The sequence below is a fragment of the Sceloporus occidentalis genome, unplaced genomic scaffold (assembly GCF_023333645.1).
Source record: "Sceloporus occidentalis isolate IW3139 unplaced genomic scaffold, rSceOcc1.0.p SCAF_2, whole genome shotgun sequence".
NCBI lineage: Eukaryota > Metazoa > Chordata > Lepidosauria > Squamata > Phrynosomatidae > Sceloporus > Sceloporus occidentalis.
This window is the reverse complement of record NW_028316982.1, coordinates 33,387,470-33,403,782: the sequence shown is the minus strand read 5'-3', so window position 1 is coordinate 33,403,782 and position 16,313 is coordinate 33,387,470. Positions and strand designations below refer to the sequence as shown.

General features: G+C 42.7%; 1 protein-coding gene across 3 annotated transcripts; it reads right to left on the bottom strand.

Annotated features, from left to right (window-relative positions):
• Positions 1–4,642: 4,642 nt before the first annotated feature.
• Positions 4,643–14,146, bottom strand: COMMD2 (COMM domain containing 2). Of its 3 annotated transcripts, none has more exons than XM_089509065.1 (5): positions 13,962–14,146; positions 10,417–10,494; positions 9,204–9,286; positions 8,458–8,631; positions 4,643–5,163 (listed from the first exon to the last, which is right to left on the bottom strand). In XM_089509065.1, exons 1-5 carry the CDS (start codon positions 14,026–14,028, stop codon positions 4,966–4,968), a joined length of 600 nt encoding a protein of 199 aa, XP_089365191.1. In that variant the 5' UTR covers positions 14,029–14,146; the 3' UTR covers positions 4,643–4,965. The 3 variants fall into 3 exon arrangements, with proteins under 3 accessions (XP_089365191.1, XP_089365192.1, XP_089365189.1); XM_089509066.1 differs by lacking the exon at positions 13,962–14,146 and adding an exon at positions 13,722–13,936; XM_089509063.1 differs by lacking the exon at positions 13,962–14,146 and adding an exon at positions 13,077–13,696.
• Between the last annotated feature and the right edge of the window lie 2,167 nt (positions 14,147–16,313).

Sequence of the window (16,313 nt, the reverse complement as noted above, 5' to 3'; positions counted from 1 at the left end):
TTTCCAGTATCTGGCATATACCAATCTAGCTGAAGTTAACATATAAAAAATAACATTTCCATATTTTTTTCTCTGTATTTTCTTCTAACATATTTAAAAGTAAAATTTCTGGTTTAAACTCAGGTTGTATACCCAATATCTCCTTTATACTCTTATACATATTTCTTTCCAGAATTTCTCTGCTTCTGCATAGGACTACCAAAAGTGGAAGAAGGTAGCCTTCTCTCTTTCCCATTTCCAACCAGTGTTTTCCTGGTACCATATATTTTATTTATTTTATCTGGTGATAAATACCATCTATATAGAATTTTATAAAAGTTTTCCCTTACGTCCTGACTGCTAGAGTAGTTTAATCTTTTATTCCATGATTGTTCCCATTGATCGAGCTGTAATGTGTGCCTCAATCTCTTGCCCATTGGATCATGTTTACCTTTATAAGATCTTCTTCAGTGTATAAAAATTTGAAATTTTAATCTGAAAAAAAATCCTGGGGCCTTTTCCTTTCTCCTTCCACAGAGCTCCCCCCCCAAAACACACACACACACCCACTATCTCTTAAAGCATTTGAAAGGGAAGCAGATGAATGCCACAGCCTGTTTCTGCCAAAATGTAGGTGTTTGAGGAGCAGTGGTGTTACCCCCCCTTAAATTGTCACCTGGTTCGGTCCGCACCCCCCACTGTCACAGACCAAATAATAATAATACAATTGGCCCTCCTTATCCACAGATTTTTTTTTAATCCATGGATTCAAGCATCCACGGATTGAAAATATTTAAAAATAAATAAATTCCAATTCAGGCTACTTCCTCAGATGCATTCGGTGGAGTGGAAAGCCGGGGACAGACTAAGACTGGACTTGCCACATCATACACAAAGGCTTTTGAATTTGAGTTGACATGCTCAGCACGCCAATGGCATACATAGTCAGCTCTCCTTATGCACAGATTTTTTTTTTATGCAAGCACCTAGGTTTTGAAAATACTGAAAAAAGTATTAATTCTAAATAGAAATCCTTGATTTTCTGTTTTATATAAGGGATACCATTTTGTTATGCCACTGTATTTCATGGGACTTGAGCATCCATGGATTTTGGTATCCACAGGGGATCCTGGAAACAAACCCCAGCAGATAACAAGGACCCACTATATGTCCCTGGTTTTCCACTCCACTAAATGCATCTGAGGAAGTAGACTTTAGTCTATGAAAACTCAGGTTGACAGCTTCTTTCTTTCAGTCTCAAAAGTGCTGCAAGATGTCTCTACATATATGTACTCTAGTTACAGCCAGATGCACATAGAGATAGATGGAGTTTCATCTGCCATACTCATATTCCCAATTTACATTTTTATGTTATAGGTTCCACCAATCTAACGCTTGGAAAGATCGCCTAATGGACATGGGAGGACGGGAGTGACTTTCTGGAGCACTCCTTTTATAAGATTGCTGCATTGTTCATCCCAGATAAAGTACAGTTGACCCTGCGCTTTTGCAGTTTTGACGTTTGCAGATTTAATTATTAGGAGATTTGATTAATATGTTCTCTCTAGGAATCTCTAGGTCCTCCAGTGCAACTCTGCTGGATGTTGGCCATAGAATTGCTCTGGAGGATCTAGAGATTACAGGCAAAAACTAGATAAAACACTTCTGTAGTCATTTGTAATTCCTCTAGAGTGGTTCTTTGGTCAATTTCTGGTAGATGTTGACAATAGAGTTGCACCAGAGGATCCAGAGATTCTAGAGAGATATTCTTTCAGGTTAAATAAATAGTGGGTTTTTTTTTTTTATTTGCGTTTTTTCCACATTCATGGGGGTTCTGTGTTCCTAACCCCAGCAAATGTGGAGGGCCCACTGTACATCCACTGAATCAGTTGTTGAATAGTGCTTCGACACTTCCATAATTGATTCAAAATGTTTAGGTCAGAAACAAACTGCAGAAATCATCCTGTTTGAGACCTCTTTAACTGCCCCGTTTTAGTGCTAGGAAATCCTGGGAATTGTAGTTTGTGGTGGCACCAGCGCTCTCTGACAGATAAGGCTAAATGTCTCACAAAACTACAGCTCCAAGAATTCCCTAGCATTGAGCCAGGGCAGTTAAAGTAGTCTCAAACTGGATTATTTCTACAGTGTGTTTTTGTCCTATATCTCTTGTCCCCAGTATTCAACCCCCAAGCCATCATTAGAGACTAGCCAGGTTCTGCCTCCTTAAATACCTCTGTCCTCACTGGAGAAAGAATCTGGTTTGACACCGCTTTAACTGCCATGGCTCAATGCTAGGAATTCTGGGAACTGTAAGACATTTAGCTTTCTTGATCAGACAGCTCTGGTGCCACAATAAATTACAATTCACAGGATTCCCTAGCGCCAAGTCTTTTCTACATCTTTCTGTGATCCAGAACAAACTTGTTAGACGTGCTGTTTGCATCCTATATGGAGCCTGCTATGTGTGTCTATGTGCCTGCAAATGCCTTTGTGTCGCCCGGCAACTTATGATGACCTCATGAATTTCATAGGGTTTTCTTAGGCAAGGAATACTCAGAGGTGGTTTTGCCAGTTCCTTGCTCTGAAACATAGCCTACAGCACTTGATATTAATTGGTCTACAATCTAAGTACTAACCTTGGCTCACCCTCTTTAGCTTCCAAGATCAGACAGGATCTCATGCTTGAGGGTATTTGGGCCCTGCAATAAAAACATGCTCATTTTAATCTACAATTTCAAAGGGCATCAGCATGGTTTCTCTGCCTTTCCTGTAAAGTGCTTTACAGAGCTAAGGGAGAACAATTTACAGCTATCATTGAACATCAATAGCCTTTATTTAGAAGTCCCCTGCCAGCTTAAATCTCTCAGCCACAGAGGATGGCAATATCAAATGTGCTCTGCAGAAAGTTGCCAAGAAAACCCTCATAGGTTTGCTTTAGGGTTACCATAAATCGGAAAGGACTTGAAGGCATGCAACAGCAAATCAACTTAATACCCTAAAGGCACCAGATTCGGTGTGATTTTGGAAGCTTAAGTGAATTAGCACACAGATTTTTTAATTTAATTATTTAGTTTTCATGCATTGGTGCTAACACACACACCCTTACACACTCTCTGCTTTTCCCTCTTGCAGACATTTTGTGTTGGGACTTGGGAACACTAGGAACTTTGTTTTACAGTGGCTTCACTCCTTCTTGGAAGGGCAAACCCAGGTGGTGTTGGGATACTTCTGCTTGACACCCTGGCCATTGGCCTGTGGGGTCCCTCAGGGCTCAGTTCTGCCCCCCCCCATGCTATTTAATATACAGTCACCCCTCCTTTCTTGCAGACTTGAGATCCGCACACTTGATTATACAGAGGGGCGACCTCCATTATGCGCAGTGGGGTGCACCCCAGTGGTGTGTGCCCTGTGCGCACGCGTGAAGACTTGCCCCATTCAAGCCTATGGGGCTTGAATAAGTGCAAGTCTCCATTTTCATGGTGTGTGTGTGTCCAGAACGCAAAAACGACTGTATACATAAAACTGCAACGAGATTTTCCAGTGTTTTGAGGTTTGATACCATCAGTATATTGATGAGACCTACCTCTATTACTCCTTTCCACAAGCTCAGGAAGCTGTTTTGGTCTTAAATCAGTGCCTGTCATCAGTAATGGACTGCATGAGGGTGAATAAATTGAGAATTAATCCAGACAAGATGGAGAAGCTCCTGGTCAGCTGAAAGGCAGATCAGGGAATAAGAATTCAGCCTGTGCTGGATGGGGTTACACTACCCCTGAAAACGCAGGTTCCCAGCTTGTGTGTGTTCCTGCATTCAACTCTGAGCCTGAAAGCTGTTTTCACTGGTGGTCAGGAGTGGATTTGCACTAGCTACATTCATTCCTTGAGATGCCATATCTGGCCGCAGTGACACATGCCTTAGGCTGCATCTGCACTGCAGAAATAATCCAGTTTTATACCACTTTAACTGTCACGGCTCAACACTATGGAATTCTGAGAACTGCAATTTGTTGCAGCACCAGAGTTCTCTGACAGAGAAGTCTAAATCTCGCACAAAATTAGTTCTCAGAATTCCACAGCATTGAGCCATAGTAGTTAAAGTGGTGTGGAACTGGATTACTTCTGCAGTGTGGATGCAGCCTTAGTTACATTCCAATTGGATGACTGTAACACCCTTTATGTGGGGTTGCCTCAACTGGTCCAAAGAACTCCAGCTGGATTGCTAACTGGGGCTGGCTACAGGGAACATACAATTTTCTTGTTACAACAGCTTTGCTAGCTGCCTGTATGTTTCCAGGTACAATTCAAAGTGGTGATTTTGACCTACAAATCCCGCAAAAGCAGGCATGTTTTCACACAATGTTGGGGGCATTGAGCATTAATCTGGAATTAACCCGCACAGAAAGTGGACAAAATCAACTGCTTTTTACTTTCAGGATTCTCCTGGGCATTCATTCAACATACTTCTAGTGTGGAAAGAAACAAAAAGAAATTGTTATTTATTTGAACACAATAGTTTTCACCAGAAGTTGCTGTTCTTTCCTTTTACACAGTACCATCAGTGAGCAGTTATGGTATGAAGATGATCCTTTCCATATTACTCAGTAATAACCTTCCCAAGAAAAATAAAATAATTGCAGGAAATCAATGTGATGACAAAGACAGATACAATTTTGAGTTTTTTATTCTTAACAGATGAAGGAAAAAAATTAGTCATCATACCAACAAACAGTGATGTCTGCTATGCAAAAGGTCACTGAACATAAAATTAAAGAAACTCACATGATCAATTAATTAATTTACATCTGCTTAAAGTTTATCCCAATTGTTCCAACTTGCATATGGCAGTATAATATTAGCACCCAAGTAAATTCAGCCTATAATAATGTTTTGTGACACTGGCTGAAAAAAGTGCTTTGACTGGCTAAAATGAATTGCATTTTGCAAAATTGTTCTCTATAATTCTGTCAATTTACTCAGATGACAATGCTATTTGATGTTGCGTACTATTCGTCTACAGTGATTTGTTTTCATCTCTCCCAAAGCTTGTTCCAGTTGCTGAATCAGATGGAGCAACGTTGCTGGGTCAGTTTGTAATATCTGGGTGGTCTGTTTTCCATTCTGATTAAGGTGTAGCTTTAGAGTCACCACTGGCTTAATCTGTTGTCTAAGACTTCTGCTGGCAAGCTGTTTAAATGAAAAAGTTTAAGGGAAATAAAGTAGTAGTAAGATTTAAAATGCAGATATATTCTTCAAATACCAGTAACAGAAACATATTTCTAAGTAACTTATTTCATAATGTAGCTGTTACAGGAAGGTATGTTAATATTTTACAGTTTTGCCTATTATTCCATTTTTTGTATAATCAGTGGCATCCAACCTATGTTTCAAAAGGACAACTATATATAGAGTGGAGGAAAAACAAGAATAAAAATGAAAGCTCACTATTATCCTCACTATTATGACCTCCGTTACACATTGCCTTGGGCCTAAGTATGATTGCTAATTCCAAAGAGAATAGGTCCACTGAATCAATTGCCAAGTGGTATAAATTCCATTGATTAAGCTGGTTCTAGCTGTAACTAGCAATGGGATATAGGCCCATATTTTAAGGAATCTCGAGTTGTTTTTTGGTCTTGACTTCTTGTTGTTGTTGTATCTTCAAGTCATTTCTGACTTATAATGATCCTAAGATGAACCCTAAGACGAATCATTGGGTTTTCTTGGCAAGTTTCTTCAGAGGGGGTTTGCCTTGGCCATCCTCTGAGGCTGAGAAAGTGTGATTAGCCCAAGGTCACCTAGTGAGTTTACATGGTTAAGCCAGGATTCAAATCTTGGTCTCCAGAGTCCTAGTCCAACACTCAAATCACTATGCTACCCTGGCTCTAGTTAACTGCAAATTATTGCTGATAGGCTTCTTATGGTGGGGGAGAAGCAGGATGATAATAATAATAATAATAATAATAACAACAACAACAACAACAACAACAAGCAGCTTTATTTGTATACCGCTTTTCCGTGGACGATCAAGTGGGGGAAAATATATGTAGTATATTTTGTATATTGGCAACTGCTGCCTTGTAACGAAATTCAGCCTGCAAGTTAGGCCACTAATTAAAGCAAGATGCAATCTACCTTCTCACTTGTCTGGCTCATCACTTCAGATTCCAAGCTAGTCTAATTTATTAATTTCTAAGTTACATGTATATCCTACTTCTTCTCCCAGCTCAGGACAATACATACATGGCTCTCCTCAACTTTTTAACCTCACAACAACCTTGTGGGATAGATCAGATTGAGGCAATGTGATCAGTTCATGTTTGTGCCATGAGTTTCAATAGCTGAAAGGAAGAAGAGGGAGAAAAGAGAATCTGAGATAAACTGCATCCTTTCTAGGAAAAAAAAACTTGGGGAATCATGAAAACTGTCTGAGCCTTCACAAGTTATAGCTGTTGGAGTCCCCCTGCCTATTCCAAACCTAAGCCATGTAGATTTACTGTGTGTGTACACTTGTACGGTTACTCATGTATGTGATTTGTTCTACAGTAGGTCCTCCTTATACGCGGATTTGCCATGCGCGGATTTAAGCATACGCGCATGGCAAATCCGGGGATTTTGTCCCCAATGGCGGCGCGCGTGCACGCGCACCGCCATTGGGGACAACTTCCCTCCCTCCCCTCTCCTCCCCCAACTCTTTCCTTCCTTCCTTCCTTCCCTCCCTCCCTCCCTCCTTACTTACCTTTTCGTCGCCGGGGGCCCCCATCGCTGCTGCCGCCGCCGCCGCCACCACCACCACCACCGCCTCAGCCGGAGCCGGGGGGAAGGCCGGGTGGGGGTTTTGGAGGCCAAGAAGCCTCCAGCCTGCCACCCGGCCCTTCTGTGGCGGCGGCGGCGGCGGACCAGCGCCAGAGGCCTCTTCGGCCCCCACTCTGCCGCCGCCACCGCCAGCACCTCTCTGCAAGGGCCGGGGTGGGTGGGCTGGAGGCCTCTTGGTCTCCAGTCCGCCACTCGGCCCCTGCATTGAGGTGCAGGCGCCAGCGGAGTGGGGTCCGAAGAGGCCCCAGGCGCTCGGCCTCCTCCTCCTCCTCCTCGCCGCGGCGCCGCCACGGCTGACGGGGGAAAGGCCGGGCGCTGCTCCTGGAGGACTCCAGGAGCAGAGCCCGGCCTTTCCCCCGTCAGTCGTGGCGACGGAGGGGAGGCCTGTGGCGCTGGTCCTCCAGCGCCAGAGGCCTTCCCTCCGCGGCTACAGCCAGGGGAAAGGCCGGGCTCTGCTCCTGGAGTCCTCCAGGAGCAGCGCCCGGCCTTTCCCCCGTCAGCCGTGGCGGCGCCACCCGGCCTTCCCCCCGGCTCCGGCTGAGGCGGTGGTGGTGGCGGCGGCGGCAGCAGCGACGGGGGCCCCCGGCGACGAAAAGGTAAGGAGGGAGGGAGGGAGGGAGGGAGGGAAAGAGTTGGGGGAGGAGAGGGGAGGGAGGGAAGTTGTCCCCAATGGCGGTGCGCGTGCATGCGCGCCGCCATTGGGGACAACGGGACTTGAGCATACGCGGAATTTGGTATACGCAGGGGGGTCCGGAACAGATCCCCCGTGTATACCAAGGACGCACTGTAGTTCTCAGCTCAAAACAGACTGCATCTAAGTTGATGATTATTATTAGAGACCAGCTTGCATATTTCACCTTTTCTTGAGCTTGTTAAAATCAAACTTATTTTTTATTTCTGTTTTAAAGTTCTCATTAGACTTAAATTTTAATAGCTTATTGAAAGCTCTGGATTTTTTTTACTCCATCAGAACAAATGTATTTATATCAACATGCCAGCACATTTGCTTATGAGAAAATGGATTTCTGTTTCACTGGCTAAGGTTAATACTGACAGAGAGATGGGAAATTTACAAAAGGGTTTACGGGGTGGCTCAAGCAGTTAAGACACTGAGTCTGTTGATTGCAAGATCAGCAGGTGGCAGTTTGAGGCCCAAGCGCTGCACGATGGGGTGAGCTCCCATCGCTAGTCCCAGCAGTTTGAAAGCATGCAAATGCAAGTAGATAAATAGGTACCATTCGTTGGGAAGGTAAACAGCGTTCAGTGCAGTCATGCTGGCCACATGACTCAGAGTAGTCTTTGACAACGCTGGCTCTTCAGCTGAGTAACAAAGAGGAACACTGCCCCCTACAGTCAGACATGACTTGACAAACTTGTCAAAGGGGGACACCTTTACTTTTATATCTTAACATGAAGCTACAGTTTCAAAATTCATATAGGCTTACATGAAATGGCACTGTACTGGCAAATCAGGGGATAAATAACTTCATAGTTTGCTTTCTAGTGCCCTATTATGAATAATGATATGCATAACCATGTATGATTAATACTATTACTGCCTCTATAATTTTGAAAGCATCACCTTCAACCTGTTAAAAGACATGCATGGTGTTGTGACAAACTAAAACAGAGCTGTGGATATTTACTATAGATTGATAACCTTACCTGCACATCTAGTCTCCATTCAAGATTGTGGTAACTGGGAAGTTTTGGTGCTAGTTCACTCAGAATATTTCGGATCTCCTTCCGGTTATCAAGATATATCTGAAGTAATAAGGCATTCAACTCTTCAGGGAAACCTAGTACAAGTATGGAGTCTTGAAAATCTATCTCAGAGATCTAAAAAGTAAAAATAAGAAGGATAATATGTAATTTTTGATGGCTTCTGTTCTTGTTTTACTGGTGCCTAACTTCTGTGTTATCATCTGTAAAGATTGCATTTTCTAATATGAAATATGTCTCATCTACAAATCAGCGGCAAGAAGGTAAATATTAAATGCTACTGTTAAGACCACATTACTGCACTACGCTCTTATAGTGCTGCCATTCCACTTTTACTGCTCTGGCTGCCTCCTGTTGCATTCTGAGGCTTGTAGTTCATTGAGACTTAAGAGCTTTCTGGTTAAGAATTCTAAATGCTCTTCTAAACTGCCAATCCCAGAATGCAACAGGAAGCAGCCAGAGCTATAAAAGTGGATTAGCAGCACTATAAGAGTGTAGTGAGGTAACCTAGAAAGTCACAGGGCTAGTTTTATAAGATTAGCAACTCTACATGGGAGATACTCCACTGAGTGTATGCCAACTTTTCTGAGCTTTCACCTGAAACACCACATTTTTGCAGAACTGATGCCTTTTCTGATTTCAAAGATATAAGAAGACACTTGTCATAAGAAGACTCTTGTCACACTTACCATTAGTTTGGCACTCTCAGTGAGAAGATATGTTAATCCTTCTACTCCATGTTGAATTGTCTCACTACTAACATTAAGCTTTCCTGAAAAAAGAAAATAGAGAATCCCAAAAAGTACAACATATGGATTTGTGATAGCGTTGCTGATCTAGTATGATATGCAAGCTGACACATCTCTGTTAAAACAGGCTTGGTAGCAAGACTCACTAGTTAGTAGGGGGTAAGTACCATTAAACTTTTCACAGGCCTGCATTCATATGTCAGTATATGTTTCAGCACTTGTAAACTATCAGTGCTAAATGTCAACTAGAGGCAGACAGTTTGGACTATTCTGCTGAAGCATACACAAGAACTGCTGGAGGTCAGGACTTCAATAAATAGTTCTTATGTCCTATCCTAAACTCCTGCCAAATCTTTAGAATCCATTAGAAAAGAATGTGAGTAAGCCCTATCTTTACTGCACTACTTCAGAATACAGGTTGGACAGTCTTACTGAATGCTTCCCTATGCCATAAATTCCACATTTGTGAAGAACTAATATGGTTCAGAGGAGATCTAGATTATCTTAGATTTCTTCATATTGCTGTTTCACATAGGAAGCACTGAAATATGTCACTGTCACCCCATATAGATTTTAATGGGGCTCCCTGGGGTGATCGCACCATGTGCCTTTTCTGAATACACAGACTATCAACACAGAGTCAATACTCAGACTGCTCCACAGCATCAATGAAAGTTTAGTACATTTTAGCAGACTTTATACAAGTCCAATAGTCTAACATCTACAAAGCATCAGCTATGTTTATGTTTTGTAATATATGAAAGATGCAGAGATCTAGACAACAGTCATACTTGAGCCCCTGTTACAAAATTGGTTCCAGGATAAGAACCCAATCCACAGGTGTTTCCCCCCTCCTCCCCTGCCTTTAGAAGCAAGCCTCCTTTAATTATTGCCCACAGAAAACAAAGTATCAATAAAAATGTTACAAATGTTTTTTTTAAAAGTGTGGGAAATTTGTGGAACCAGATACTAATTAAAACAGAATTATTAACTACCTTGGGCATAGGCACCATTTCCAGTGCAATAAACTATGGATTGTTGAACCAACCTTGTCTACAGCAAAGTATCAGTATAATCAATACCATCATTACTCTTACTGCTATGAAGTCCTAAGAAAGTATTACTCCTTCAGTAGCAACCCACTCATTCTTACTTGCTGCTCCTTCATAGATCTTGGGGTTTGTGCCTTTTCTTAAGAACTCCACAGCAATACGACCAAATTCACTGACAACTGAAAAGAAAACAAACAAACAAAAATAAAACAATCTTTTTCAGACTATAGTCATTATTATGGCTCAATCATATAAAACAGGCCCCCCTTGGGAGAAGACAGCATAAAACAGCTTTCAGTCCACTGTACATAGTGAACCTGATTCTTAATGTACAAATGTTAATTCATACAATGCTGAAAATGTCCAAGAACAGGCATACACACAGTACCAGTGAAGTATTATGAAGTACCACAACATCCTTGTATCCACAGTTTCTCATTCAGTTTAACATTACAGAATTTCAGAATAATTTCATCAACACATGCATATTCCTTCATCACTGGAACAGGATTATAGTAGGGGACTTCTAGCAATCGAATACAAGAAACCAACCATATTCGGTCCTCCATATCCACAGATTCCTTATCCATGGATTGAAGCATCCACATCTAAAAAAAATATTAATTCCAAAAAGCAAATCTTGATTTTGCCATTTTAAGTATTTAAGTATTCTTTGTAATTCAGAACAGTGGCCCTTGAACAAAAGAACTACAAAGGAAGATTGGAAAGAGAAATAGCAGAACTGAGCAGTGTGTGAAGAAATCAGAAGCCCCCTCTGAACATAAATATAAATCTTGCCAAGAAAACCCCATAATAGGTTTGCCTTAGGGTCACCATAAGCCAGAAATTATTTGAAGGCACACACCGCCAACAAAAATTCTATCAAGGAAGCCACAGCCCTGTGTCTGCAAAACCTGTTGATGATAGGGTCACTGTAAGTTGGAGCTGACTTGACTGCAGCTAACAACAACAATCTTGAAGTCAGTGAGAAAGCGTTTTATGAAGGTGAAGAGTTCCTGCAATGGTTTGCCATTTCATCATTTCTAGTATAATCTCTCAAAAAAACGTATAGTTCTGCAATGGAAGACAACTGAATTTCATGCATCTGACAAAATAGGCCAGGCCAAGGAAAAGTTAACCACAATAACTGTGTTCATTTTTAAGATGCTGCCTTACTCTATTATTTTTACAGTGTTATCCTTGTTCATCCTCATTATTTCAGGGTTTTTAAATTTAAAAGAGAGAGAACCAAATCACAAAATACCCTGAAGAATACTGTCATTTATAAATGTACACCATTTATTATTTGTTACTATGCCTGTGAAAATATGGTCTTTTGAAGTTTGCCTTCTTAGTGAGTTTTTTTAAGGGAGGGGAAAACTAAAATTGGTGCTGTTTTTCTTACTTATGTTCAATAATTCAAAATTGCAATAAAAACATTTTTTAAAATTACCAAAAAGAATATATTATTTGGTATTTGCTTCTTTAAAGAAATCACCTATATATAGCACACATACAGACCACACTAGAAAGGCTTTGTCGCTACACCAATGAGAAGGCTGTGGTATAGTGGTTCAAGATCTTACTAGCTTATAGGGGTAAATGACCCACATCTCTACTAGTCACACTTGATGTTATTGCCCCCATTCCAGAAAAGGAAACTAATGAACTGGGCCTGGAGCAAGGAAATGCTGACTGCGGGGACATACTACCAGAGATGCATATTAGTAACAGCTACAATGTCTTCCCAACATGTAGTTATTTTCTGAACATGACCACTTGGGTAGTTTTTAAACAGAGGCTGGATGGCCATCTGTCAGGAGTGCTTTCTGTATTCCTGCATGGCAGAGGGTTGGACTGGATGGCCTTTGTGGTCTCTTCCAATTCTATGATCCTATGAATTCTGAAGTTCCCATATCAAATATTGCCTTTTCTATGTACATGGTGGCTGTGTAGCAGCTGCTCATTTTCTAGTGTGGCATGCACGTGCAACAAGAGAATTATAACACTGAACTACCTTGCAATGACATGTTAAGGATTACTGTGATAACAGGCATCAGAAAGAATATGTGCATCTTCATATATTCTTGTACTGCAGTGCCCATCACACTTCACCATTAGCTATGCTAACCAAGGCTTGCAAGAGCTACAGTCAAACAATATCCCAAGAGCCACACATCCTGTGCTTTTGTGTTCTTATCATAATTAAAAGCTGAAAGTCAAATATCTGTCATAACTGCACAGAGGATAACTAAAGCAAATATTTGATTTGGTAGGCAGAAAGTCCCCATGGATTCAGTTGGTTCTGGCTGGAACTAGCAATGGGATTTAGGCTCATTTTTTCAGGTATCCAGAGTTGTTCTTTGGGCTCGACTTGTTGTTGCTGTGTGCCTTCTGGTCATTTCCGACTTATGGTGATCATAAGACCACCCCTAAGATGAATCATGGGGTTTTCTTGGCAAGTTTCTTCAGAGGTGGTTTGAGAGAGTGTGATTTGCCCAAGTGGGCTTCAAGGCTGAGCTGAGAATCAAACCCTGGTCTCCAGAGTTGTAGTCCAACGCTCAAACCACTAAACCACAATGGCATTTACTCAAACCGCAGGCCTGGATCTGCAAGACTTAAGCAGAGTGGTGGAGGACAGGTGGTCTTGGAGGTGTCTCACTCACAGGATCGCCATGTGCCGAGGTCCTTTCAAGGGCAGCTAACAACAATAACAATAATAACATCAACGAAACGCACTGGTAATTCCAAGAAAATGTACACAGATTTTGCACTGTAATAAATGGTGGGTACGGTGGGGTGGCACAAGAAGCGTGCCTGTTTGAGGCTGCCTGTGACCCCATCGCAAGGTGACCAGACGTCCTCCTCGTTTTCCAGGACAAGTTCTACTTTTCAGCCTTCTGCCCTGAAAGGAATTCCAAAATGTCCTCCATTTTGGGTGTGACTACGATGGATCCATTTATGTTTATATGAGGGTTTGTTCAGGGCTTTTTTTGCATGGCATCCTGGCACCGCAAAATGCTTTTGAGGGGAAAATGGAGAACGCGACGAAATGAAAGCTAAAAACACTGACAGAAACACAAACTTGTGCTTCTTAGTCCCACTCAAAACTGAGTAATTTTGGAATTCCTCCTGGGCAGAAGGTCATGAAATGGAGGACGTGCCCTGGAAAAGGAGGACGCCTGGTCACCCTGAGCTAAAAACACTCATGCAAATGTGAATCCATGCTGTTTAACCCTCCTCAAATCGGAGGCTCTTTGGAAACTCCTCCTGGACAGAAAATAAAAGCTGGAAAGAGGAATATAAAGGTAAATGCATGCTTCTGAGCCCTAATGGAGGCCCTTTGGGAATCCCTCCTGGGGAGAAGACGGGGAGGGAAAGGAGGGAAAGGGCGCCTCTGCTCGACCTGAGCCAGAAACACTGCTCTCAATATGAACTCGTGCTTCTTGGGGCATCCCTCCCGGACAGCAGGTGATGAAGATGGAGGACGCGTCCTGGAAAAGGAGGACCCCAGGTCACCCTCCTGTAAATGCAAGCCCCGTCCTCCTTAGCCCTGCTCCTCAGGACCAAGGCGCTTCGGGAGTTCCTCCCGTGGAGAGCAGGCCATGAAGCATGGAGGAGGCCCGGACGCGAGCCTGGCCCGTACCTTGGGCCTCCACCCGGGGAAGGAAGCCCAGGTGCTCCTTGTGCTCCTCCGACAGAACCAGCAGCATCGCCTCCCAGCGCTCAGCGGCCCCTCCGCCCTCGAAATGGCCGCCCGGCGCCTCAGCCTCCTCCTCCGGGCCCCGGCCGGAACAAGGCCCAGAGCAGAAGGGTTCCGCTCACATCCGTTCCTTCCTCCGCTTGGAGAGCTAGGCCTCCCTTTGCCGCCTCCTGTCCAGACTCATGGCCTCGCCCCAGAGGATGCTCTGAGGCTGAGAGAGTGTGCCTTTTTCTTCTTCTTAAATCAGGGCTGAGGAGTAATGATGACTTTGGGGTTACTCCCTGCCCTACTCTGGAGTATGATTTCCCCCCCCCCCTTAATGTTACTCCTACTCCTCAATAATTGTTTTCTTTCTTCAATGTATGATCTCTTTCTGGGAGTGCAGTGGAGTCTCCCTCCTTGGGGTCTTTAAGCAGAGGCTGGATGGCCATCTGTCAATGGGGAGGCTTTGATTGAGAGTTCCTGCATGGCAGAATGGGGCTGGACTGCATGGCCCTTGGGGTCTCTTCCAGCACTAGGATTCTGTGAATATCATAACAGGAATAAGGAGTTGCAAAATATATGTGTTACTCCTTATTCCTGTTACTATATTGTACATGTAAGCACCATTTTTTTACTTTTTGTGTTTTATATATATATATATATACACACACACACACACACACTCATACACACCCATCCCTCCATATTTGCAGCTTTGATATTTACGTATTTGATTATTCATGGATTTGGTTAATATGTTCTCTCTAGGAATATCTAGGTCCTCCAGTGCAACTCCATGGTCAACTTTAGCTAAAAGTTGCACTGAAAGACCTAGAGATTATTCCTAGAGAGAATACTCTACTAGGCCTTTGTAGCTCCTCCAGGGCAGTTCTATGGTCAGTGTTTGTCGGGCGTTGACCACAGAGTTGCACTGGAGGACCTAGAGATTCCTAGAGAGGTGTCCTCTCAGGTAAAAACATGGTGCTTTTGTTATTTGCAGTTTTTCAACATTCCCAGGGGTCTTGTGAATATGGAGGGACAAGTGTATATAATATTAGAGAGAAAGAGTCAGCCTTCTTTATCCACAGATTTTTTTATCCATGGATTCAAGCATCCACAACTTGAAAATATTCCAAAAAAGTACAAATTCCAAATAGCAAACCTTGATTTTGCCATTATTTACAGTATAATTTTACTATGCCATTGTATTTAATGGGACTTGAGCATCCACAGATTTTGGTATCCACCGAAGCCCCAGGAACCAAACCCCAGTGGATAACAAGGGTCCCTTGTATATATATTGTTACTCCTTATTCCTACTCTTACTCCTACTCCTGCTCCCCAGCCCTGATTTTTATGCTTGAGTAGGAACCAAACTCTGATCTCCAGAATCCAACCTTCAAACCACTACTACTACACTACACTGGCCCTCGTTGTTGGTTTAAAAAATGACAACACGGATCCTCCTTTGTGGAGACCAGCTACAACCTCAACCGTGTTTATTAAGGCCTCTCCAAAAAGCCAGACATGGACAAGGTGACCAGGCGTCCTCCTTTTCCAGGGACGTGTTCTCAATTTCATTACCTTCTGTCCAGAAGTTTTTTCAAGATGTCCTCTATTTTGAGCCTGACTAAGAAGCATGGATTTATATTCCTATGTGTGTTTTTAAGCTTTTCTATGGGGATGTCCTCCATTATTATTTTTTTCTTGAATGGCCAGTGCCTTGTCCTCCTTTGCGGTTATGACATCTGGTCACCCTGGAGAAGTGTTAACTGTCTTTGATACTAAGGTATTCGGGTGCACTGTGTGTGGAGCCAGCATAAGGTTAGATGTTTAAAACAATAATGAACAAAGGCCTCATTCACACTACATAACGAACTGATGGTTGTATCGGATCAGTGAAGCAATTTAGCACCGAATAGATGTTCACACTACTCAAACCATGATCTAATCTGCCCATTCCAATTTACTCCACTTCGCGTTCACGTTCATCAAAATGGAGTTGCGTCACAGAGGTGACTGTGCCACAGAGAACTGAATCCAATCGATAGCATGTTCACACTTGCACTGAATCAATTCATTTTAAAAGATGTAGGGAATGCCCTGGATTTGGAAGGACCAGTTTAACTGGATTTAGCACTGTGCCCCTCCCCCGGCAAACTGTTCCAGAAATTCGGCTCAAGTGTGAACAAGGGCCCTTTAAACTGGTTTACATTGGTTTGAAAACTGGTTTATTATGTAGTGTGAATGAGACCAAAGTAAGTCCAATAATGTTTTACCACAATGAATCCTGTTGACCAACACAGCCTTTTA